The sequence below is a fragment of the Citrus sinensis genome, chromosome 5 (genome assembly GCF_022201045.2).
Source record: "Citrus sinensis cultivar Valencia sweet orange chromosome 5, DVS_A1.0, whole genome shotgun sequence".
Lineage (NCBI taxonomy): Eukaryota > Viridiplantae > Streptophyta > Magnoliopsida > Sapindales > Rutaceae > Citrus > Citrus sinensis.
Window position 1 is genome coordinate 37824750 of NC_068560.1, and position 27974 is coordinate 37852723.

Here is a 27974-nt window from a genome sequence, read left to right on the forward strand (position 1 = left end):
AGGAGATGGTTGGCCAGGGAGGGTCAGAGAGGAAGGATGAAGAGGGGGAGGTCGAGGTTGCGGTCTAGGTTTGGGTTTAGGTTTAGGTGGCGGTGGCAAATGATTGTCTCTGAAAAGAGTATGAGTCATGCAAAATAACTTGGAAGGGTCATATTGTTTAATAGGAGAGAGCATAGAGGCAAAATGATGATAAGTTGGACCGATAGAAGGGATAGGAGGTGAAGTGGTGAAAAGGGTAGGTCTCTGTTTTTCAGATTCAATCTGAGCAAGTTCAGCTTTTAATCGTCTGATTTCCCTTTCTTTTTGGTCAAATTCGGGACCATTGTATCTGTGGGCTAGCATGGCTCGTAACTCTGAATCGAGTTGGCCAATTCGGGAGTGAAGATTTTGGTGGATCTGCTGCATCTGTGCAGTGATGGAATCAACTTTTGTCTCAATCTGTTCAGTTCGCAAACTGATGTTCTCAACTTTTGAATTGAGATGCAACAAAGAATCATTTTGGGCCCTGGCATTTTGAGTGTGCCAGTTGAGGACTGATTCAAAAGGTTTAGGGGGCTCCAGGTGGCTAGTGGAGGTAATAGGTGAAGGGATAAATGGTTTGGACACAACATTTCGTTGAGAATCTGTATGGGGTTCCAAAGGAGGAAAGGAATAAGAGTAATCTGAAGAAGTAGAGGAAAACATCATACAAGCCATTGGTTGGACGATAGGTGTTGGGTGTGAGAGTGGTGATGGAATCTCAGATTTGCAATGTTTGGCAATCCATGTGAGTTCTTTTCGGTAGATGGGTAATGGAGCCGGTGAAGGTGGAGGATCTGATGATGGTTTAGGGTCACAGTGGTGACATGGGACATGAGGTTTTTTCTTTTTGGGTTTCTTTTTCCTTGTGGTTACATAATCATCGTGTTCTTCCCAATCATCCCAGCAGGGAAAATTTGGGTCACACATGTCGGAACCAGGGGCATCCCATAGGAAATGGCCATTGTGCTTAGCTGGATAAACAGGGTAGCCTTGAGAATTAAACCCTGTAATGGGCAGATCTTTATGCGCTGTCTGAACAGCTGTGATCATTGAAGAATAGGTAAAGGAGAGCCTAGGAGGCTCTTGTGGAGCACTGGGACGTGGTTTAAAAGTCATTCTGACTGTTCCATCTTATCGTCTTTCAAACATGCTTTCAGAGGTCTGAATTGGAGCTGTATTGTTATGGAACTGTTCATAGTTGGAGATCCATTCAAGAGGCATAAGCTTGATGAGCTCATGACGGGGAATTTGTCTTGGGATCTGAATTATGGTTGGGATTTGGTCAGATTCGGCTAAGACCATGAGGGTATCAGAATGATGTTCAGGAGTGGGTAGATCTAAGGCGTGATTTTGGAGCCTATAGACCAATTGGTGGTGTAAGGTGGCAAATTTGGCAGAAGAAATTTGTTCAGCACCTTGGATCTGAACTTGAACTTTCAAGGTTGTGGGCAAATTGGGGTCTTGAAGAGAAAGGTTAAAGTTTGGGTAGAAAGTGAGTAAAACACTTTCTGCATGAAGGGTTGTGAGGACAGTACCGATGACAGCATCTTGGTACTGTTTAAACCGGGTATCAAGCATAGCAAGTCGAGCGGTAACCGGTAATCCTTTTCTCCCGTGAAGGGTAAGGATTATTCTGATGCCTCCAAGATGAAGATGAGTATAACCTTCTTGTTTCCAGTTGGAGAGCAACTCGGAGGGAAGCTCCAGAGTGACATATTGCTCAGCAGAGGTGGCTTGAAGAGCACACTGATCCAGGCGAGAAGACTGGATATATTCTTTAGGGTGAGGGCGTCTGGTAGAGATAAGGGTGCGGATACTGCGGGTAAATGAGCTAGGGCGTTTGTACAACTGATAAGGGCTGATAAGAGGGTAGGAGGACTCACTGATTTGGGCGGATTCAGGGATATAGGAATATTCGACAAGGTTTTCAATCTTATTGGTAGTATGAGAAGTGCAAGAGCGGGGCAAAGAAAGAGTAGAAGAAAGAGTAACAGGTGGTGAAGATGAAGTGGATGCCATGAAGGAGAAGTTCTCTCTGCGCCTGAAGTTCTAGAGATCAAAATAGAAAAAGCCTTAAATTATACCATTTTGGGCAAGAAGACGTGAATTTAGAAAACATGAAATTTTCAAGGATGGGTATGGCTCTGATACCATAAAGATACGTGGCTTGTTACCATCAGTGCGGACCAGACTAGTGCCCATTCAGGATCACCTCTGGAACTTACGTCGATGGATTCCCGCCGATATACCTTTGGATATATCAAAACTTAAAACACGGTTAGCGATGATTTTGAAAGTATTTGGATATATTTCAGAACATCAAAGGTGATCATAAATTAACATTAAACCATAAAATCTGAAACTACAAATCTTAAGAAAAATCTGAACCCAATATTGTGGGAAAAATATAATCTAAACTTGAAATAAAACAGGGGACTAAGAGAAAGTTGATCTACAGATTCTGAAGGATTGGAGAGGCCATGAATCCATATGCTCTTTCTGAGGGCGAGACACACTGTTGCATATCAAGGAAGTAAAATGATCACAAAGTGGCCCTATCTCGATTGCTCCCGTGCCACATCATCGTCTTTGGAGATGGCAATATTCTTGCATACTCGCAAATTCATGGACCTCGACGAGTTCAAGTCGGATATGAGTTCTCGAAAAGTTTGACAAATAAAATAGAGTGGAACTATTGGCACCCCTCTAAATATCTCTCAACACCTTTTTTTTTTATTAACCCCATTAAAATATTATAAAATTTTTTTAACACCCCTTTAATGATAAAAATACCCTTAATTTTAATTTATTAGTATAAATCCCATTGTTTAATTTTTGATCCATTGATTGTGGATAAAATATAATTTTTGATCCCTTATTTAATTTATCAATATAAAATTGTCTAATATTGTATTGACTAGCTAGATCATTTTTTTTTTCTCTATAAAGTCTTCTAAAATCAATTTCCATACAATGAATGCATGCGTCTGAAGAATAGGGGAATTCCGCTTTCCCAGTTATAATAATCTTTCCAAAACTACAAGTTATAGTTCAAACTTTGAGTTGCCTAATTGGCTTAGTAAGATTGCCATGTCCATACCCTGTACCATAGTGGGCACCACTGTGTCATAAGGACATTTCCAAGAAAATCCAACGTTCCCAAATTTCTGTACTTTCTTAATGCATCTCTTAAACTTCTCATGGCATTTAATATTTGTCAACCCTTTCTTATCGACGCATTCATCGTGGATCTTGCAGCAAGCATCCAGTTCGTCACATGGTTTCTCCCCAGGATAGCCGGACCACCCTACTCCACAATACTTCCCGTACCGAATCCCAACAGAATTACAGTTCTCTGCAACACAAGTTCTGCTGCATTTGACCTGAGAATCGTTGATGGCACTAGCGGACTTGGAGAAGACGATGATGAATACAAAGGCCAATGTTGCGATGACACACGTCCGAAACGAGACGAGTGCACCAAGCAGCATTTTTTCTCTCGTTTTCCGTCTTCTCCGCGATCGACTAGCTAGATCAATTGTTTCTTTTGTGGTAACTTCAAACACCAAATCTTTAAAAGCACTTACATTAGCAACGATTTTACGTGAAGAGCGTGATAATGAAACAAATTTAAGAGGAATGAATAATTTTATGTCAATGATAATAACAATGATTCTATTAACAAATTCAATAGCAATAAGGAATTTTTAAGGGGAAAAAGTTATTTGATTTTGAGTGGTTGTTTAATTAGAAATTGTCTTATTATGTAATTTTAATAAAGGTTAAAATTGTAAAATAATTAAAGGGGTGTTAAGAGATATTTAGAGGGGTGCCAATAGTGCCACTCAATAAAATAGGGACTATTTCAAAGATAGGTCTAAGACCCAAATAAATTTTGAATTTGGGTTTGGTGATTTTGTTGGGTCTTCCGAACCTAAACCTAAACCCAAAATACTTTTAAATTCACCAAATTATCCTGCATTTAAATATTTTTAAATAGGTAAATATTTTCTAGCTTTGTCATAGATTATTCCTACAATATTTTCTTTGTTTTAACATCTTTCAATAATTCGATTCCCTACGAAAAGATTATCCTTCTGTATTGTAAGAGTTTTTAAGTTTTTTTTTTTTTTGGAGAAAAGTTTTTATGTACCGTGTTTGATAAGAGAAATATTTAATATATATTACAGAACATATGTATATTGTCAGTGGAAGAGAGCGCATGCAGATTGTTAAAGATCATACATTTTCTGCACAAATAGCGTTTGGAATTTTGTAGACTGTTGTGCAAATTTTAATGTACTCGCAAGCGCACGAATCTATTGTAGTATAGATCTATGGTGACGAGTGTCGATCCCACGAGGAGGTGGATTTTAATTGTGTAGAATTAATTTTGTAAATGGGTTGTTGGATTTATGGTGGAAATGATTTGGTATATGCTAAAACTTAAATTAAAATGGCGAGAATAAATTCTAAAATTGGAATTGCAATGGCGAGAATAAATTGAAGATAATTCTATTGAAATGACGTACTTGGGTATCTGGATCCGTATCAACATGCATCATGGGCTAAATATTCCTTATTAATACCAATTAAATCATGAGGGGGGAATCCACACCGCATGAACCACGCTCTAATCAATATGGTGCTAAGGGCTTATCGTGCCAAATAATAATAACCTTATACTAGAGAGCCGGTGTAACCAAGGCGGTATCTAGACAAGACTATTATTATTTGTCGACGAGAAGTCAAAACATCCACAAAAATTAGAGGGGAAGAGAAAATAAATTTACCAAATTAAGCCCATGACACATGTTGAGACTTCACCTTCAACCCAAGCTTGAAAGAAAATTAGCCACTCATAGTTGAACTAGGGGCAAAATAGGAATTTATTAAAATACGAAGAAAATACAAGATGGAGAGGGAATTACAGAAAATGGATCCCAAAAATGGATTCAGAGATATCAAATTAGGGGGGGGATGCCCCCTTTTTATAGATACATGGAGTAAATCATGGCCATCGGATTAAAAACAGTTTGGACGCTCAGGATTGCGCCACGTCATCAGTCAACAGTCCACGGTTTGACCACGCGGATGAACAGTAACACGGTTTGACCCGACTTTGAACAGTAACGCGGTTTGACCCGGATGAACAGTAACGCGGTTTGGTTGAAAATAATCCTGTGTGATGCATGCACCGTACGCGAGATTTTTCGTCCACTGATATGCTGCCACGTCACCATCAACAGTACATAAGAATTTTAGTCCAACAGGATCGTGACACCTCATCAGTCAATGCCACATCATCGGTCAATGCCACGTCATCATCCGTTTATGTGAACAGTGTCGTGAACAGTAACGTATACAGTATCATACACGTGAATAGTACTGTACATGTGAATAGTGCCATTTTTCCTTTTATGCTCCTCCTAAGGTTTTCGACCGTCCTGAGTTCAAAAGTGATGTCCGTTTTGCCGTCTGATCTCTCCTTTATTGTGAAATGACTATAATGCCCCTAAAATACATAAAATACTTAATTAAAATAAAACACATGTAATTAAATCACAAGAAGGTTAAATATATAAAAGTAAGGGTTGTTAGTAAGACTTAAAATGTAAAATGACGGTTTTCTCCTTTATAAATATGCATTTTCTAACACTCAACACACCCCCCAACCAGCTTATTGCTAGTCCCTAGCAAATAAAGCGAAAACAAAATTCAAATTCAAAATATTTTTTTTTTTAATAGAAACACTCGTATTTATTCCATCAGATTAATGATAGCAATCAAATAAAAGTATAAGCATTATCTCCAGTCTAAAGCAACATCACACCCACATCAACCATCCACATGAATTAGCCCAGTAGACTTTGTTTTAGCTACTCTCAAGAATGACATGTCAAACCCCAAAATCTCACTGGAAGTAGTGACACTCTCACAAATAAATTAATCCCAATAAAAATAGTCACTCCAATGAATGGTAATTGAGAGAGAAAATAATAAAGAAGTGATATCACATGCTCTCACCAAGATGAAATAAATATGCCCTCAGCTTAGAAATAATACGATCTCAAGTCAAATAAAATGTTAGTCAACCCACTTTATTTATCTTTTTTTTTTTTAATTATGGATCACTACATCTTTTTAGCCCATATAACTAGCTTCTACTTCGGACTATAGTTCCCTAAAATCAAGAAGGACTTTTATTAGGACGTAACGTAGGCTAGGGACATGGTTAACAAAGAAGGGAAATAAGGAAAACAAAGTGTATGTTTGAGAAAAATGCAGAGAATTTTTTTTTTTTTTTTGGAAGTTGCAAGGTGGATTTCACCTATTTTTATTCTTTTGAAACAACAACTTTTGTTTTTGTTTTTGTTTTTTTTTTTGTTTTTATTTGGCATAACTTCACTGAACAAAATAATTATTTACATTTTCTCAAACATAAATAGGTGATGGAACTTATAAGATATCGGGTAATACTCCAAATCGGAGTGGGTCAAGATGATAAGTTGACAAAGAAAAGGTTTTTTTTTTTTTTTTTTTAAAGGCTCAAAAGGGTTAACTATGGATATTAAATAAAAGGGATGGCTTGAAAGGCTCAAACGGATCAAAGATGGCCTCTCCATCGTCTTTTAGGGCTCTAAATAATCTTCCATATCTACTAGTTAGATGGGCCTCCAAATGTAGCAACACACTCTTTTTTCTTTTTCTTTTTTCTCTTTTTTTTATTTTACAATTTTTTTTTTTAAGGGTTAACTCAAAAGTAATTTAGAGATCGTGTATAAAATAATAAATTGCTAAGCTGTATAAAGAATGGGCAAAAGGGTTACTCTCCAAGAAAAATGATAGGCTCAAAAACTCACTTGGTACTTATTATGACATGTTCATTCCTTCAAGCAACTCATATTTGTCTCCGACATCAACATGTAAAGTAGCAAACATAGCGTAACATCACTTAAGACCAAAGATAATACAAATAATAAAATTTGAAATTAATCATGTCATCCAATGTTAAAACAAATAACACAAATTTTTTTTTAACAACATTCTACCCCCCAACCTATTCTAAACATAAAAAAGAAAAAAAATATGCATGCAGAAATGTGAAAATGATGTAGAAAAATTAATTTAGAAAAGTTACATTTAAAATGATAGAAAAGAAAATGATTTTTTTATTATTTTTTTTAAAGAAGATGCGTTTCTAGAGGAACTACACTCCATATTCAGCCATCTTCGACTCAAAAGTTGGAAAATGCATTTTTATAGAGGATAAATTAAAAAGAAGAAAAATAAACATAAACACATAATAAAGAAAAAAGAAAATGTCTTAATTTTTTTTTTTAAAGTTTTTTTTTTTTAATTAATTTTTTTTTAAGCGATGAAGATGCGTTTCTAGAGTCACTACACTCCATATTCAGCCATCTTCAACACAAAAAGTTAGCAACAGTTAGTTTCTACAACAAAAAATTAGTAAAAACTTAACCAAAATTTCATAATTGTCGACTATTCCCTCCCCCCAACCAGAACGAAACATTGTCCTCAATGTTTGAAATGAAAGAAGTAGAGTTTAGAAGACATCACCTGGGTGGTGCAACACAGAAGAAAATATTTACAGGCGGAGAGTTAAATCTAATTTGTACTTCTTACTGCTGCTACTGTTACCATCATTATTTGGGCGCTCCAACACAAAGGTCCAGGGGTCTGGCTCCGGTTTATACGCTTGTAACAGATCAAGTAGCTCATTAGCAGTGTGAGCACAAATAAAGAGTTTTTTCACATTAGCGGGAATGAAATAGTTTTTTATTGCATGGTTAAGAAATGCGATAAAGCCATCATAAAAGTTATTGACATTTAACAAACCGATGGGTTTTTGGTGGATGTGCAGATGGGCCCAAGATGCTAGAGTGATAAGTGCCTCTAGTGTTGCAAGATCTCCTGGAAGGAAAATAAAAGCATCAGCATGATTAAGCATTTCAGTTATTCTTTCTTGCATACCTGAGACGACTAACTCTTCTCCAGTTGATGAGTCAGACGAACTGCCCAATGGTTTTAAGACTCTTGGGATGATGCCTAACACTTGACTTCCTCTGATAAAAGCTGCTTCGGAGACCATTTTTGATAACCCTCGGTTACCTCCTCCATACACCAAATGTAAATTTCTCGCTGCTATGCTTCGACCAAGATCTATGGCTGCCTCAACGAACTCTTTATGTTTGCCATATGTAAATCCAGAAAGCACACAAATGTTCTTGAATTGTCTATTGGGAGTAGCTGACATTGTGATACTTCTCAAAAACAATTTGTGAGTGCTTGACAAAAAAGAAATCACATTTAAGAGTCTTGGTGATAGTGGGTCATGGTTGTGTATGAGGTAATATGTCAGTGTCAAATAACGCGTAAAGCACGTGGCTCGCAAGTCAAAAAGAAAACAGTAAAAAGGAAAAAGCAAACAGTAATAAAATTATTAAAGACAATAATGCAAACAATAAGACAATAGTGAAATAAAATAACAATAAAGTAAAAGGATATTTACAGGTAGTTGCGACTGTGGCTCACATCTTCCTCTGGTTTTACGTCCAGAAACGGCTTGAACGCCCTCTATGGGTCGAGGATAGGCTTCCTATCCAGTTTTCTTATAAACTGGCAAACAGGGTCGTTTATAGTCAGATTCCCGAGACTATATCGTGCATGCTCTTTCTGGAATAATGGCCATAACTGGAGAATCGCTCCTTGCACATATCCACTGGGATGCGTTTCAAGAGACAAAAGGATATCATCCAATGACTCCTTATTCAAGCCATCCCTAATGAATTGAATCTTATCTTCCCTGTTATCAGACATCATTCCTAAAGAACATGGGTTTTTATTGCAACTCATTCTGGCACACTTATGACAAGCAACAGAAATTCTTCGAGCTCGTCGTTTTCTTGCATAATTTCCTTTACCACAACCAGGCATGTATGCAATAAATTTTGGAGGTAACTCACCTGCCGATCGTACTTTAGCCTCGATTAACCAACGGATGTCAGCAGGTATGTTATTCCTCATGAATAATCGCATGCGTTCGGACCGAGCTTTATAGATCGTAAGGAGGGCATTCTGAGGAAGTGAAGGGAATCGCTTGTGAAGCTTCGCTAGAATCTCGTTTCTGTCCATACCTTCGCCTCAGAATATCAGTTATTATGGGAAACTGAAGTAACCGACTTGATTGTCACGGAGTACCGTTATCCGCCACTTCACCGGGGTAACAAACTAAAGCACATAAACAGAAAAACAAATTAAAACACACAAAGAAGATTAAAATCGTCCTCTTATTGAATTTACCTCAAGCTCCAACTGGATGTCGTAAACACTTCTCTCAATGTCTCTGAGTTGGCTTTCTAAACCCTCAACATAGGCTACTAATTCTGGTGGTTGTAGAGCCCAAATGCGTTGTGTTTTACAAAATTGAATCTGCCTTTTGAGATGAGTTTTGACACGTTGAAGTGGTTTAAGAATGTTCAGGAGGAACGGTCTAAGTATGAGACTCATGATTAACAATGATAAGAGAAAACTTAATGGTAAAATAAACACACTTATGCAAAAACAATTTCAATTAGCAAAAGAATAATAATAAAAAGAAAGAAAGAAAAATCAAATCAACGAAAAGAATAAAAATCAATTCAAATTTGGTGGGTCACTCAAATTTATTTCGGTGTCTTCTTCATGTGGTTGGTACTCTAGATATGGCTTTAATCTTTGACCATTAACTTTAAACGTGACACCGTTCTTTGGGTCTTTAATTTCAATTGCCCCATGTGGAAAAACAGTATGAACAATAAATGGGCCAGACCAACGAGAGCGTAACTTACCTGGGAATAGGTGCAAGCGAGAATTGAATAAAAGCACTTTCTGACCTGGAGTGAACGATTTTCTCATAATTTGCTTATCATGGAAGACTTTCATTCGTTGCTTGTAAATCTTGGCATTTTCGTACGCGTCATTGCGAATTTCTTCAAGTTCTGCCAGCTGTAATCTTCTTTCTGAGCTGGCTTGCTGCATGTCAAAATTGAATTTCTTGATGGCCCAATATGCACGATGCTCGAGTTCCACAGGTAGGTGGCAAGCTTTTCCATACACTAGCCTGTAGGGTGACATCCCAATCGGGGTCTTGAAAGCCGTTCTATATGCCCATAAGGCATCATCAAGTCTTAATGACCAATCTTTTCTGTCCGGCCTCACCGTCTTTTCTAATATGTGCTTTATTTCTCGATTGGATATCTCAACTTGGCCACTGGTTTGCGGATGATACGGGGTTGCCACTTTGTGTGTGATTGAATACTTTGTCAAAAGTGCTTTGAATGCTTTGTTACAAAAGTGGGCACCACCATCACTGATTATTGCTCGAGGGAATCCAAAGCGTGAAACAATGTTGCTCTTCAAAAATGCTATCACCACCTTGTGATCATTGGTCCTACATGGAATTGCTTCTACCCATTTTGATACGTAGTCAACAGCAACCAATATGTATTGATGGCCAAAAGACGGGGGAAAGGGTCCCATGAAGTCGATACCCCATACATCAAAAATCTCAACCACTAAAATTGGATTTAGTGGCATCATGTTCCTTCGTGTAATGCTTCCCATTCGTTGACACCTATCACATGAAGAACAGAAAGTGTAAGCGTCTCGAAATATAGATGGCCAATAGAAACCACATTGTAAAACTTTAGTCGCTGTTTTCTTAGCACTGAAATGGCCTCCACAAGCTTGTTCATGGCAGAATGAAAGGATATTCTGAATTTCACTTTCTGGGACACATCGTCTAACAATTTGGTCTGCACAATACTTGAACAAATACGGGTCATCCCAAAAGAAATTTTTTATCTCTGCAAAGAATTTAGCCTTGTCTTGCTTGGTCCAATGCTCTGGAAGTTTACCTGTAACAAGATAATTAACTATATCAGCATACCAAGGTAATACTTCCACATTCATTAATTGTTCATCTGGAAATGACTCATTCAATGGTAATGATTCTGTAATTGTGTCAAAATGGAGACGAGAGAGGTGGTCCGCCACAACATTTTCTGTCCCTTTCTTATCTTTGAATTCCAAGTCAAATTCCTGCAAAAGTAACACCCAACGAATTAGTCTAGCTTTTGCATCTTTCTTTGTGAGAAGATATTTAAGAGCAGCATGATCTGTGAACACAATTATTTTACAACCAATGAGATAAGATCGAAATTTTTCTAATGCAAACACTACTGCTAGCATTTCTTTTTCAGTAGTTGAATAGTTCAACTGTGCATCATTTAATGTCATACTAGCATAGTAAATAACATGGGGAATTCGATCAACTCTTTGTCCTAATACTGCTCCTACTGCATAATCAGATGCATCACACATGAGCTCAAATGGTAAGTTCCAGTTTGGGGCCTGAATGATGGGTGATGATGTCAACAACTGTTTTAATTTTTCAAACGCCATAAGACATGAATCATTAAAGATAAAAGGTACATCCTTAGCAAGTAAATTGCATAAGGGTCTAGAAACTTTGCTAAAATCTTTAATGAAACGTCTATAGAAACCAGCATGCCCAAGGAAAGATCTTACTTCTCTGACTGTTTTGGGTGGAGGAAGATTAGAAATGAGATCCACCTTGGCTTTGTCAACCTCAATACCTTTGCTCGAAATGATGTGACCGAGAACAATACCTTGTTTTACCATAAAATGGCATTTCTCCCAATTTAAGACCAAGTTCTTCTCGATACATCTCTGCAGAACTAGTGTTAGATGATGTAAACATTGATCAAACGAGTCACCAAAGACAGAAAAGTCATCCATAAAGACTTCAAGGAATCGTTCAACCATATCAGAAAAAATGCTCAACATGCATCGTTGAAATGTAGCAGGTGCATTACATAATCCAAATGGCATTCTCCTATATGCAAATGTGCCAAAAGGGCAAGTGAAAGTAGTTTTCTCCTGATCTTTTGGTGCTATGGGAATCTGATTATATCCTGAGTAGCCATCTAGAAAGCAATAAAATTCATGGCCTGCTAATCTATCAAGCATTTGATCAATAAATGGTAAGGGAAAATGGTCTTTACGTGTGACAGAATTCAACTTCCTATAATCAATACATACACGCCATCCTGTAGTCACTCTAGTGGGTATCAATTCATTATCAGCATTGGTAACTACTGTGACTCCTGACTTTTTAGGGACAACTTGTACAGGACTGACCCATGAACTATCAGAAATTGGGTAAATGATACCTGCATCTAATAGCTTAAGGACCTCAGTTCTAACAACTTCTTTCATGTTAGGATTTAACCGACGTTGCATCTCCCTAGTAGTTTTAGCATTTTCATCAAGGTGAATGTAATGCATGCAGTCTACTGGGTTTATACCTTTAATGTCTGCTATGGTCCATCCTAATGCCCCTTTGTGCTCTTTCAAAACATCCAACAACTTACCTTTTTGTTCGTCATTGAGGGATGCTGAGATGATTACCGGTAGAGTACTTTCTTCTCCCAAAAACGCATATTCCAAAGTGTTGGGCAATGGTTTGAGCTCGAGTTTCGGTGGTGATTCTGATGATGGAATGAGTTGCTTCTCTGATGGTGCTAGTTGCTCAACTCTTGATTTCCATTTATTAGTGTCCATGGATGGTGTTGAGTCAAGCAGGGCGTTGACCTCATCAACCGATCTGTCAATATCAAAATCCAAACCAAAGTGAGTTAAGCATGTCTGTAAAGGATCATCACTAAGGTTTGAAAGAAAAGTATTATCAACTATTGTTTCTATTAAATCCACATCAACAATTCCATCATCTGCACTGTGAGGTTGTTTGGCAATGTTGAAGATGTTCAGTTCCATAGTCATGTTGCCGAAAGACAATTGCATATTTCCAGTCCTGCATTGAATGTGAGCATCCGCAGTTGCCAAGAAAGGTCGGCCTAGAATAATGGGGATGTGCTTCCTTGAATCCTGTATTGGTTGAGTGTCAATTACAATGAAATCAACAGGAAAATAAAACTTGTCTACCTGGATAAGCACGTCCTCCACAATACCACGAGGTATTTTTGTGGACCGATCTGCAAGTTGTAACACCACTGGAGTTGGGTGTAATTCTCCCAGTCCAAGTTTCATGAATACAGAGTAAGGCAGAAGATTTACACTAGCTCCTAAATCCAACAAAGCATTCTCAATTGTGTGGTTCCCTATACTACATGAGATAGTGGGGGAGCCTGGGTCTTTGCATTTTAAAGGAATTTTATGTTGGAGTATAGAACTAACGTTTTCTGTTAAAAATGCCTTCTTTTGAACATGCATATTTCTCTTTTTAGTACAAAGGTCTTTAAGAAACTTGGCATAAGATGGAACTTGTTTTATAGCATCTAGCAAAGGGATGTTAACACTTACCTGTTTGAAGATTTCAAGAATCTCACCTGTGGATTTTCCTTTTTTTCCTTTCGCTAACCTTTGAGGAAATGGAGCTTTCGGAACGTATTCTCGTGAGTTGGTTTCTTCTTTCTCCTCCGGTGATGAGTCATCAACATTCACAGGTACAATTTGATTTTCTTTTGTCACTGGCATCTCCACCTTGTTGTCGACTTCTTTTCCTTTTCGCAAGGTCATTACTGCTTTGACCTCTCCATGCTGTTGTGGTGAACTGGTACTTGCTTCATGTACTCCTTTAGGATTAGGCACTGGTTGACTTGGAAACTTACCTTTCTCAACGGTCATTGCCAAGGTTTGAACTGAAGAAGCAAGTTGTCCCACCATCTTCTCGAGGCTTGAAACAGATTGAGCTTGTGAGTTGAAGCCTGCTCTCAACTCATTTCGTAGTCCATCAATGGTGCGGTTCTGTTGCTCAATCGTGGAGTGAGTAACATTCCTAAAATTCTGGAATGCATCCTCCCATGGTCTAGGTTGAGAGTGGTTCTGGTTCTGATTGTATGGTCTAAATGGTGGCTGAGAGGCTTGAGGATTTTGTGGAATTGGTGGAGCTGGAGCTATTGGTCCATTCTGTTGGAATCCTTGAGACCATGAAAAATTGGGGTGGTCTCTCCATCCAGGGTTATATGTGTTGGAGTATGGGTTGTAATTTGATGGCTTTCTCATTACACCTATGGCATTGGCTTGATCTGAGTATGAGTCATGGTCATGTGGCTCTGTTGATTTAGCAGTCGATAGTGATGCTATTTGTCGAGAGAGACCTTCAATTATCGCTTTGACTTCTTTAATTTCTGAACTTGATTCGCCAATTTGAACCTCATTCACTCCTTTAATTCTTCTAGTAGTCCTGAGTGATCGACTCCGTTGTTGGGAATTATCTGCTTGTCGTTGGAAGAATTCCCAAATTTCTGACGCACTTTTTGACATTAGCTCTCCTCCACTTGTTGCCATTAGCCATTCTTGCACATTTGGTAGTAATCCCTCCAAAAAGTATTGGCATTGGTGCCATTTCTCATACCCATGATGTGGACACTTCAAGAGTAGCCCATTGAATCGCTCCCATGTCTCGAAAAACTGCTCGTCCTCTCTCTGAGTAAACTCTGAGATTTCCCTGCGAATAGCATTGGTTTTATGCACTGGGAAATATTTATTCAAAAATTTAGTTACCATTTGTTCCCATGATGAAATGCTATTAGCAGGCAACGTATTTAACCATGAACGAGCTCTATCCTTTAAAGAAAATGGGAATAGTCTAAGTTTAACATCATCATCTGAAAAATTCTCATATTTGAATGTTTGACAAATGGCATGAAAATCATTCAAATGATTATATGGATCCTCATTTTCTAGGCCATAAAATGTAGGGAGACAATTTAACACACTAGGTTTTAATTCAAAACTCCTAGCAGCTACATTTGGGTATCTTATGCATGACGTGCTCAAATTAGCTAAGGGACTAAAATAGTCCTTAAATGGCCTCTCCTGTGGTGCTTGTAAATCCATTTTATTTTTAACGTGTTTGTGTGTGCGAAGTGTTTTTTCTAATTCAAGGTCTATAGGTTCAAGATTAGGTAATAATGACCTACGACCATGCATGCAAAATAAATAAAATAAAAATAAAGATGCAAACAAAACAAAAAATAAAGATGGGAACAAAACAAATAAAAATAAAGAAGAGGGAGAAATTACGATACTAACCTTATTGCGCTATTACAACCTTTCTATAAAAATACACAAAAATAAATACGTGAAAGAAATTAACTAAAAATTAAATTAATAAGATAAACAAAAAAAAATTACAAAGAAAAATAAATGAAAAATTAAATTACAAAATTTTAAAGAAGAGAAAAAGAAAAGAAATACTAACCTTTAAATGTAGATTCACTTTTTTTTTTTCTTTTTTTTTTAATAATAAAAAAAATACAAGAAAACAAATAAAAGAAATTATTCACAAAAATTAATTCTATGAATTAAAATTACTTACCTCCCCGGCAACGGCGCCAAAAACTTGTTGTGCAAATTTTAATGTACTCGCAAGCGCACGAATCTATTGTAGTATAGATCTATGGTGACGAGTGTCGATCCCACGAGGAGGTGGATTTTAATTGTGTAGAATTAATTTTGTAAATGGGTTGTTGGATTTATGGTGGAAATGATTTGGTATATGCTAAAACTTAAATTAAAATGGCGAGAATAAATTCTAAAATTGGAATTGCAATGGCGAGAATAAATTGAAGATAATTCTATTGAAATGACGTACTTGGGTATCTGGATCCGTATCAACATGCATCATGGGCTAAATATTCCTTATTAATACCAATTAAATCATGAGGGGGGAATCCACACCGCATGAACCACGCTCTAATCAATATGGTGCTAAGGGCTTATCGTGCCAAATAATAATAACCTTATACTAGAGAGCCGGTGTAACCAAGGCGGTATCTAGACAAGACTATTATTATTTGTCGACGAGAAGTCAAAACATCCACAAAAATTAGAGGGGAAGAGAAAATAAATTTACCAAATTAAGCCCATGACACATGTTGAGACTTCACCTTCAACCCAAGCTTGAAAGAAAATTAGCCACTCATAGTTGAACTAGGGGCAAAATAGGAATTTATTAAAATACGAAGAAAATACAAGATGGAGAGGGAATTACAGAAAATGGATCCCAAAAATGGATTCAGAGATATCAAATTAGGGGGGGGATGCCCCCTTTTTATAGATACATGGAGTAAATCATGGCCATCGGATTAAAAACAGTTTGGACGCTCAGGATTGCGCCACGTCATCAGTCAACAGTCCACGGTTTGACCACGCGGATGAACAGTAACACGGTTTGACCCGACTTTGAACAGTAACGCGGTTTGACCCGGATGAACAGTAACGCGGTTTGGTTGAAAATAATCCTGTGTGATGCATGCACCGTACGCGAGATTTTTCGTCCACTGATATGCTGCCACGTCACCATCAACAGTACATAAGAATTTTAGTCCAACAGGATCGTGACACCTCATCAGTCAATGCCACATCATCGGTCAATGCCACGTCATCATCCGTTTATGTGAACAGTGTCGTGAACAGTAACGTATACAGTATCATACACGTGAATAGTACTGTACATGTGAATAGTGCCATTTTTCCTTTTATGCTCCTCCTAAGGTTTTCGACCGTCCTGAGTTCAAAAGTGATGTCCGTTTTGCCGTCTGATCTCTCCTTTATTGTGAAATGACTATAATGCCCCTAAAATACATAAAATACTTAATTAAAATAAAACACATGTAATTAAATCACAAGAAGGTTAAATATATAAAAGTAAGGGTTGTTAGTAAGACTTAAAATGTAAAATGACGGTTTTCTCCTTTATAAATATGCATTTTCTAACACTCAACATAGACTGCAGATCATAACTTCCAAGTAACTTTCAAACACTTGAAAACTTCAGATTAAACAAAAGGAACCTCATTTGAATTGTTAAATGTTTCAACTTCAAAATCAGTCCCTAGTAAATAACGATCCAAACGCAGCTCTTGCCGATGGCCTACATCCTCTAACATCTAATAATCTAAAAAGAATATAATTTTACTAAATATTAAACAATTGGAGATCCAGCCCCTGTTTTAATCCCCGTTCCATTCGGAAATTATCGGGGATTTCTCGAATTATCTCCAAATAGAAATTATTATTGGGCGTGGGAGTGGGTTTGAGATTGCTTCTGTCTATCTCACCCTGAAGCTGCCCCATTACCACCCCTAGTACTCCATTCACGACGTGGAAGCCTGAAATTATCTAGCTAGTTTGATAGAATTGTAGGCTAAGAGAGAATGAATGCTAATTGGTCAAATCTTCTTCGTAATGATTTAATTACCTAATAGTGCTGGACTAGTGATGAGACTGATCAAAGGGTTGTAGACGTCAACGTAACATCAACGTAGACAATCTTAACGTGAGGAAAGGATCTGTTGAGATCGTTAACCCCAGACCACAAGTCGATATTGTGCGGCTGCGCCACATTATTAGGTTCATTTGCACAACATCTCCACGGCCCATGAGCAGAAATGATTGGCCCAATACGTCCATCGATAAGCAGTGCTATACCTCCCTTATGCCGTACGGTCAATGGACCGTGCCATTCTATGCTCATATGGGCTTGCCCGTGCCCATAGACCCGTGACCCGACATGGCCCATTAATCTCTACATTTGTTAAGTTAAATATATATGATTCAATCATTCCAAATTTCGTACTCGATTATATACGGGAAATTTACGAAAATAGTCATAAATATTTTGTTATTTTTACAACTAACCCTCTCAATTTTTTTCTATCAACATTAACCAAACACAAGTCTTTCTCCCCAAATTACCCTTCTTTACAGACCAAAAGCAACAATCTTTCTCCCATATCGTCAAACCAAACGCAGCTTAATCATCAACCAACGTCAACGGCAAAAGACAACAGTAAAGGTGAAATCTGATCATAATCTATCCGAATCCAACACTAATCGGCATTACTTAGTGGTATGAGTTATTTTCTGAACTTGCTTAACTGAATCGTGGGTGAATCCGGCGACAGGCTGCCTGTCGCACCAAGCTTCGGGCGACAGGCAGCCTGTCGCACCAAGCCTTAGAGATTCATTAAAACTGTATTAATTTGATCCGGATCCAATTAATTTTTTTTTTTATAATTTCAGGCTTAATGGATTCAGTTGTACTTGAATTGTGTTACAATGGTTAGTGGGAGACATTAGAGGATGGCCGTATGGAGTATGTGAATGGTAAAAATCGAGCTTTTTTGGTTGGAAAAAATTGTCTGTTTGATCAGTTATTGGCAAGAGTATACGAAGTGTTACAAATAAACCCTAATGAATATAATATTACAATGAAGACAACTTTGAGGTCTAGTAACACATTATATCGTATATGTGCACTGCCCATGAATATATTTAATGATGAAATGGTGAGGGTTGTGTTGCATATGGCATCCGACGTAGCCAATTTTGGATGCATTCCTATATTCGTGACCACATCACCTCGAGTTCCGAGCGAAGGTATTGAGCCACATGTCGATACAGAAACTTCGTTTAAAGCAAATATGTCTGGCCCCGATAATGATGAAGAGGTGTTGCCAAGGACAATATCGCTGCAGCAATATTACTCTCCAATCCACGACAATTATGACAACATTGATGATAACGGCGTTACGTTAGAGGATGTTGGAGCAACGGTATTTCCAATAACGACGTCTTTGGAGCAACGGTATTCTTCGTATCACAACAATGATTTTCGGGACAATGATGATTTTCATCATGAGACAGAGGGAGATAATGTTTATGCAGAACCTTCTAATAATACGAGGGGCACTCATTTCAATAATGACGGTGATGATGGAGGAGCTGGTCCTTCGAATGTTCCGTCGTTTCAGCACGACGATGAGTGTGAAGACAATACTCCTGTGAATAACAGAGGCAATAGACCTAGTCCTTCTATGGTTCGATCGAGAAGGCGAATTGACCCCCTTACAAGTCTTGCTCCAACTTTGCCTTCGAACATGGTTGCTCCAAGCTTTGTTAGCAGTTGTGATTCAGATGATATCAGTGTGGGTAAGCTATTTGCTGAGAAGAATGAGTTTATATTACAACTACGCAAGGTTGCCTTTAGAGATAAGTTTGATTTCAAGATTGCACGGTCTACTACGACACGTTTTGAGGCTCACTGTTGTTCAGAATCATGTAAATGGCCTATTCGAGCAACTAGATGTTCGAACGAGCAAAATGTTCCTTGGGTGGTGAAGAGAATTGACAATGTACACACTTGTCATAATGAGGTATTGGTTGATGGACGTCATCAAGTAAGGAGCCGGGTTGTCGGTCATATTATCGCAGAAAAATATATTCAAGACAAGAGGATTTATACTCCGAATGACATAAGAGCAGATATGCAACAGGAATACGGTGTTCAGTTAACATACCAGCAGGCATATCGGGCAAGAGGAGTTGGTCTTGAAATAGTTCGAGGCAACCCTGCAGAGTTATACAACTTGCTCCCTAAATACTCTCACGTACTAACTACAGCTAATGAGGGTACAGTCACTCACCTCGAGCAGGATGGAGATGGTAATTTCTTGTACTATTTTGTAGCACTCGGATCTTCCATCAAGGGTTTTATGTAGTACATTCGGCCTGTCATTGTTGTAGATGGTACTCATTTGAATGGACTATATCGTGGAAGCATGTTCGTGGCAACATGTCTTGATGGTAACAATCAATTGTATCCGTTAGCCATTGGGATCATGGATTCAGAAAACAATGATGCTTGGGAATGGTTTATGATGAAGTTACACGGAGTGATTGGCGATAGACCTGAGTTGGTAATTATCTCTGATCGATGCACTGCCATAAGGAGAGCCGTTCTTAAAGTATTTCACAATGCAAGTCATGGCGTTTGTTTTTACCACGTCAAAGGTAACATTAAGTCTTAGTTTAGAATGTCCAAAGCTCTTTGGGATCAATTTGAGCATGCCTTTATTAATGCAGCAAAAGCATATGGCCACGAGGAATTTAAGAGACAACTTGAAGGGTTGTGGATGATCCACTCGGGTGCGGCTGATTACCTAGAAAATAATGTCGGTACGTGTAATTGGGCAAGGTCTCAGTTTGAAGGTAGGAGGTACAGCATACTTACCACCAACATCGCGGAGAGTGTTAATTCTTTCATGCGGGAACCTCGAAAATTTCCTGTTACTCATCTTGTTGATCACTTTAGAAAAACAATGCAGCAATGGTTTTATGATAGAAAAATTGTGGCTGAATCAATGACTACTCGGCTAACAACATGGGCAGATGAAATAGTCACTGAGAGGAGAACTATAGCTGAAAGAATGATAGTTCGGCCGGTGTCTCCGCATCGATTTCAAGTGGTAGGCGGTGGGCTTAAGGAAGGTTTGGTTGACTTGCAAAAGAGAATTTGCTCCTGCAGAGTGTTCCAGCTTGATCAGCTTGTGTGTGCTCATGCAATTGCGGCGTGTTTAACACACCGAGTGGATTTTATTAACCTTTGCTCGGACTTTTACACTACAGAATCATTGGCGATGGCTTATGCACAACCAGTAGAGCCAGTTGGTGATGTGGCTGATTAGGAAGTTCCAGATGAAATTCAGGAGATGCAAGTATACCCACCAGTTGAGGCACCACCACCTGGCCGTCGTAAAGAGCTCAGAATACCCTCAGCTGGCGAGGACGTTGACCGGCGGACTGTAAGATGCGGTCGGTGTCATGAACTAGGCCATAATCGTAAGAGATGTAAGAATCCCATTGTGTCGACTCGAAGTTAGTTGTATTTTGTGTGTTATGAGTTTGTAAAAACTATTATTGTTTTTGTGTTTCGTTGGTTAAAACTGTTACTGTTTTTTGTGTATTGTACACTTATATTTCATAAAACTTTATTTAAAGTTTAAAATGTGAGGCATTAAAATTATATAAACTTAAGTGCGCGAAGTAAAAAAAAATTCAAATTTCAACATTTAAATTACTACATAGGTTTACAATATAATATCGTCATTAAATATATCAACCGCAATCTTCTTTCTAAAGTACTCGACATGACTAGCATTAAACTCCAATCTAAGCCCGAACATTAAATACATCGTAACCATCAATACAAAAACACCGCAATCGCCAGTTCCGGGCTCTTGTTGTGGCGCGCTCTTAACTGCGATAACTTTCCACGGGTCTTCACTCCGCAACTCCGGTCGGATATTGTAGAAGCCAACATATTCCAACCATCGAGGGAATATAACTTCAAGTGGCTTGAATTTCAACTTGTACCTTTTGTCGTCGCGATTTGAGAGTAATGAGTCATAAATCCAGACTTTATTTTTCCGAAAGTCAACTCGTGCTAGTACCCAATGCGCGCCGTCCAAGTTAACAGGGATGAGTAACTGCATATAACAATTGAAAAACATGTTCGTTATGTATGAAATTAAAATACAACAAAGAAATAGCAACAACTTGAATATTTTCATTATATAGCATGTGAAATGTAATAAAATACATACCATATCAACATCTGTCATTGATTTAGACATTGTGTGTTGTCGCCCACAAAGATAACTATTCAAGTGGTCGTCGAATACCATTGAATCGACTGCACAATTCCCGTTATTCATAACTGATTCAAGAACACCTAATACATAGATAACCAAGAAATGCATAAATTAATAAAACTTAAATTTTTATAATTTAATAAAATTTATAAGTTTTGTCGGCACGTTACCCAAAAAAATGTGTCAGTATGTGTGACACGTTGGAGTAAGGCATTTGGATACTGCCGTTGTTTCTCGCTAATCAAGCGGAGATACTCGTGAATATGCTGTAGAGAAACAGAAATATTACGAGTTTTTTAAAAAAAATTTATACACAAATCCACAACAATATACACCACGAGGAAATTATAAATACCTCATTGCCTAGCCATCCCATCGAAGCTGTCCCCAAAATTATTTGAAAGAATGACCGCGGGTGCTGGACTCTCCGGCGGACTCTGCTATCACCAGTGAACCATCGATCAAACTCAGCAAACAGACTAGAGTCTTCCAATCCTCTCAGTGGATTTACATCCACACTCGTACTCATGTCAATCGCATGCTCCATGATTTGGGGTCGAGGTAAAGGCCGGACGTTCTGTCCTCGCCTGACCGGAGGAATCATGTAAGGATTGTTATAAACATACGATGGTATGTACGCGCGGCCGAACTTACTAACGCCCGGAGGCACCTCTGTGAACACCTGCACGCTCTCCCCACTTACATCCCCGTAGAAACTATACAATGACGTGGACGTAGACAAATTTTCATTGCTCACGTCAGTATACACTCCAACGTCATCCGGGGCCTATACATTCGCCAAAAAGAACATATTAAATAACTATAAAATTAAAAGTTAAACGAACATTATTATTAAATTTAAATTAGCTTACCGCATACGAGCGTGCAGTGAGAGAATCCTTATTTGGACGTTTAGAAAATGTGTCGATGAAGCCAACAACGGTTTCTTTAAAATCTTTTAATTCTGACTTTATTTCATACACGTTACGATCAATCTTATCCAGCCGTCGTCGTACGTAATCATTAAACTGCTTTGTTGAAGAACGAATAAACCTCCGCAAAGTTGATTCTCGAAGACGCCATGGGCTTCCATTGCAGAATGCGGGGAATCTTATTCTTCGTTTTGACGACCCATGTTGATGGCAACCCTCCGATTGCTTCGTAAATCCAAGCCTACAACAACCAAAGTGAAAAATCAAATAAAACAACTATCAAATATTTAATACTATAAAACTTAGTAATAAACAAAAAAAAATAGCACCTGAACCCCAGACGTAAAGCCGTAAAGATTGTATTTTTCAATATTATGATCTGAATTTTTCAACCGAATCTTCTTAAATTTCTCGTCTTTCTCGAACAGTGCATTGTCAAGACTCTCGTAAATCATTTCCCACGACAATAGACCCCATGGACGCTTTCGGAAGTATTGTATATCATCAACTTGGTCAAGCCAATCGAAATTAATTTGACAGTGATTTTTTCTTGCATTTAGTACTCTGTCCGCAAAATAAAACAGCGCAATCTTTAATGCGTCCATATCGTCAATTTCCTCGAATTTCAACTCCTTAAATACTGCATCGAATTGCTTCACATTAATCTTACGATGCACACCACCAAAATACGTATTCTGTAGCCTCTGCTCCATTTCATCATTTTTTTTATTGGTATCAACACCAAATGAAAGTCCAGTAACCAAGCACCATTCGACAATTGACAAGCGAATCAAATGCTTACCAATTTGAAACCATAACTGATCCTCACGGCTATCTTCTTCATGGGCCACTTGCCGCAGTAGAAGATTGTGCAAAATTACCCCACTAAATGGAAAACTTCGACACTCCAAGAAATACCCAAATATATCCTTTTTGAACATACGCAACTGCCGGTTTGTTAATTTTTCCTCGATGGCTTTAACGACCGAAGATAACATACACATGCTCGAAATTCGACCAGGAAAGTGATCAGCATAACGAAAATACATCTTGCCTACTTCAATATCCGGTGATTCTGATTTCCCTATGTATCTGTAATATTTATAAAATTATTACATTACATTTACAAAAAAAAAATTAACAAAAAATTGGTGCGACAGTAAATTGGTGCGACAGGGCCTGTCGCACCAAATCTGGTGCGAGAGGCTTGCTGTCGCACCAGATTTGGTGCAACAGCGTGCCGCGCATGGGCGCGCGCGCGCCCTGCCCCCCTCCCTCCCCACCCGCAAAAATTAAGCACAATCACTCCAAAATCGAAAACAATACTCCCAAACACCACCAACCACCACAAACATCATCACCACCACTATTAATCTCAAGCTATAACTATTATTATTCTAAAATCTCATTTTAAATTAATGAAAATAAGAAAAATGACTAACCTAGGTTTTGTTGAAGGTTGTAGATCGGATGCCGGTGAGAGATGGAGCCGCCGCCGACGAGGGATGATGTCGCCGCCGATGATGGGAGTTGGATCGGTTTGGGAGAGATGAGTGAAAGGGAGTGTTGGGGAAGAGATGAGGGAGGGGTATTTTGGTCTCAAATGTTGTTTTATGGCTAATGTTGATAGAAATATTTTTGGGGGGTTAAGATGAAAAAAAGAGAAATTTTTTTGGTTATTACTGTAAATTTCCCATTATATATCCGGAGATTCGGAGGCCATTATTATACATACAGCAAAGACCAACGAAAATCGTTTGCATGGCAAAATCGGTAAGTAAAGTTGGACTCATTGTCTAAAGTCTAAACAAACCCTCCGTGGCTCAGGCTCGGTTGGTTTAAGAGGAGTCAGTCAAAGTCGCTGCTCTCACAATTTTATTTCAAAATTGAAGAAGCTGAACAATTCTTTCTCTCTTGGTACTAATCAACTTTCTCGAGTCTTTGGAAATGGAAGCTGTAACTTCAGCAGTCGAGAAAGTCAAAGGGTTCATTGACAGTCTCTTTCATCGCAGCCAAAACTCGTACAGCCGCAATCCGGTACTTGTAATTTGCTTCTTCTTCTTTTTCTTAATTTATTTATTTTTCTATTAAGTAATTCGTTTACTTTGATCATGTTCAGTTGTGCTGGTGCTTTTAATCTTTGTACGCATATGAGTGAAATACAGTCAGTGTCCTGTATACTGGAGGAATATCCTCTTGGCTAAACTATGAAATAGGGTTTCTTTAACTGGAATTCCCTTAATCTTGTTTATAATTGCAATGGGCTTCATTACAAACTGGTTAAAGGGTTCGTTCGGATCGAGGTGATGTGATTTCTTATCCTCAACTGCTGTGGAATTGAGTCGCTAGCTGTCAGTGTGACTGAATGGGTTCTTTGGTAAATATTAGCTCCCCAAGTAACTCGCACTTTAGCACTTATACTTCCAGAGTTAAGTAGAAATGCAGCAGTTCCAAATGTACATATAACGCTCGCCCGGGGGGGGGGGGGGGGGGGGGGTTGGTGTGTGGGGAAGAACCAAAGAACATCCTTGCTGGGTGTGTAAAAGGATCTAAAGTGAATTTTGGTTTTCTTTTCATTATCCAATTGGATCTAGCACTGGCAGTTCCTTTTCCGTTCCCAGTAGTGTTTGTAGAGAAAACATTTGTTTCAATGTCAGTGAAGTTGGACATTTTAAGCTTTCTACTTATTTTATTTACATGAATTGAGTTTCTTAGCTCATGTTTCTACAACACTAATCTTACCGATTCTAAAAGGAAAGAAAAATCTAATATGATTTCTCCATCTTAGGGTGTGTGATAATGATTTTTCTTTACGTGGGAGAGTGCTAGCAGTCTGAGTCAAGTGCACTCACTAGTTGGTCACATCAAGAATTTATTTGAGATACAATCTCTTTCTTGAAAAGTGACTTCACCAATTTATGGTCTTCAACTTTTGGGATTTCCAAATTTTCTTTGAAGTGTAAATGCTCCTGTATTTAGCTACAAGTTCTTCTGGACATTATTTTCAGATTGAAATTTTGAAGCGATTGCAACGAGAATCATTTTCAGAACAGATGAAACAAAGAGACAGATTAGATAAAGTTGAGCGACTGCTTTCTTTCTATAAATTATCCAAGGGAAGTCCATTCCAAGAAGCTAGTACTCATGTAAGGGCAGAGGTCGACGTCCTGGGAGCTGTATTGATGATGGGTGATATTGATCAGCAGCATGCTGATGCACTAGATAGAGCAGAAGTCAGAACTGGAATACATACAAGGTTCACTTTTGAAACTACTATGCGGCAAAACGACACTCTAGTAGCAGACTTTGTGGCCTGCCAAGAAGGCGGAAAAAATGTCGGCAATATCTCAGGAAGGTCACTTTCACTTGCAAAACTGTCTTATGTAGCAAATGTTGGTGATTGGTTCTATGCAATTGCAGTTCCAGTGGGAGCACAATGCAGAGATTTTGATATTGCTAGGAATTATTCCCATAAGGTACAATCAAATCTTATGCGTGCTTGTAACCTCCATTGTATTCCAATTTCTGTGGTGTTATGGCATACTAAATGCTATTGTGTTACCATAAGTTAATTGCTTTAAATTTGTGTACAATTCTGCCTAAATGATTAGTAAATTGGATTGATGTTAAAGATCTTCCAGCCTCCAAGTTGACTTGATTGGAGATCCTTAGCTGTAAAGAGAGATCCGTGCTGCCAGATTCTTACTGATCTTTTTGACGCTCCACTTGACGTTAGACCGTAGGCCTTTCCAGCATTCTCTTTCAGCTGTTTGTTTCATTTTCTTCAAGATTCCTTTTCTAGACAGATAAGTTAACTTGGCCTTATTGATTGGCATGGTGCTATTTGCATATCTCCGTTGTAGTAAATGGAAATTGTAATTCAATTGGTTTAGTGGGGTGCTATTTCAATTTTGGGAAGTGTGATTCACCATCATATGTTTTATCATTGACATTTTTCACTGTTGTAAAATGATACGGCTTCTAACTTCATCCTAGTAAATTGACAAGAATTACATTCCTTGTGTGGGCAGGCAAAGGGCCTCACCACTATTTCATCTTTGGACCCACCCCTCTTGAGTCAGCATAATGGTGGTGCCATTGGCTTTACAGTGAGAAAATCAAATGTTGTTGCTTCATTGGCTCAATCTGTTTCTGGACTGGGAGTGCAGTTGGGTTCTGATGGAATTGGGCATTGCCTCAGCACTTTTGGGCAAGTTGTCTGCCAACTTTCTAGAGGAGTAAATCTATCTCTTATGGGCCTTCACCAGGTACCTAAATCACGTAATCACCGTGTCAGTCTTCGACCCCTTACAATTCCAATAGGCTTTCTGAAACAGCGTAATGCCTCCGAGAACTCAGTTGGGGCCAGTGCTTCTTCTCTGGGGATGAACACTCAAGAAATTGTCTCAACTGGATCTATTGCTCTGAAGCTGGAAACAGAACTTGATGAGAATGCAAAAGTTGGAGGTTGGTTTGAGATGCAAAATTCAAATTCAAACCTTAGATGGGCTGTCACCATATCTGATATTTTTAATGAGGATTTAGAATGGGGTGTAACTTTCAGTGGAATGCATGATGGTTCTAAAGGATGGAACCAATACCAGCTTGAATCCTTTCTAGATCTTTGCTTAGGTAAGAGATTCAGCTTGAAGCTGGGTACTTCATACGTGGCAGATGGAGATGCCCAAATACCAGCCCTTATGCTTCGCTGTATCTGGTCTCTCTGATCATCAATGTCTATTCTTTGAAAATTTGGAGCTGGAAAGCAAAAGAAAGAAATGTTAATTTTGCTGCTGAATTTTTTTGTTTCTGAAATACGAACAAGGATAGGGAAAGAAACCTCCTCTACAATATCGAAAATGGTCTAGGTAAGTGCTATCCGTGGGGATCAATTTGAAATGAAGTCTTCGATGAAAAGTTTGTTATTTCTGCTTCAATATTTCCTGTTCAAGAAATATCATGTTTAGTTTTCATCCATTTCCATGCTGATTATCCTTAACCTGGAAATTAGCAGCATTCCTTCAGAAAAGTATTAAGCTTTTTATTGTTCTTTGAGGATCAGTAAAGTTGATCTTAGACATTTCTCTCCGTGCTTTTTGGTTTTTACAGCTATTTTCAGAAAAAGAATTGAGATCATGTGAGCAATAAAACGCTGCAATTCTTCTATTTGAAACGTTCACAAAAATCAGACATCGCCTACAATAATTGATGCACATTTTTATTGATCCTAATTATTTGTTTATACTTGTTTATTTGAACTAACCTAATTATTTAATTACAAAAAAATGAGACTCCAAGGAAAAGGCGTTTCCACTGATGGATTCCTCTTGGCCCAAATGGCATTCCACCAGTGATTAATTATGAGGCTGCAAATAAAAGTATTTCCTGCCTATATTGTGCCGACGTTGCAAAGTTCAGAACCGATATTCGATTTTGTCGTAATAGCCCTAATTTCTCTTGGGGGGGAGTGGGAACA

At 38.3% G+C, this 27974-nt stretch overlaps 3 protein-coding genes across 3 annotated transcripts; 2 read left to right on the forward strand and 1 right to left on the reverse strand.

Annotated features, from left to right (window-relative positions):
• Positions 1–3050: 3050 nt before the first annotated feature.
• Positions 3051–3512, reverse strand: LOC127902607 (probable phospholipase A2 homolog 1). Its single transcript, XM_052442181.1, has one exon. It carries the CDS (start codon positions 3510–3512, stop codon positions 3066–3068), a length of 447 nt encoding a protein of 148 aa, XP_052298141.1. The 3' UTR covers positions 3051–3065.
• A 14907-nt stretch (positions 3513–18419) lies between these two features.
• On the forward strand, positions 18420–20600 carry LOC127902458 (uncharacterized). The gene is made up of 4 exons (XM_052441375.1): positions 18420–19578; positions 19660–19926; positions 19999–20131; positions 20258–20600. The coding sequence occupies exons 1-4, from the start codon at positions 18420–18422 to the stop codon at positions 20598–20600; spliced, it is 1902 nt and encodes a 633-aa protein (XP_052297335.1).
• A 3643-nt stretch (positions 20601–24243) lies between these two features.
• Positions 24244–27664, forward strand: LOC102615592 (uncharacterized). Its single transcript, XM_006473636.4, has 3 exons — positions 24244–24535; positions 25507–25974; positions 26530–27664. The coding sequence occupies exons 1-3, from the start codon at positions 24446–24448 to the stop codon at positions 27223–27225; spliced, it is 1254 nt and encodes a 417-aa protein (XP_006473699.2). The 5' UTR covers positions 24244–24445; the 3' UTR covers positions 27226–27664.
• Positions 27665–27974: the final 310 nt, after the last annotated feature.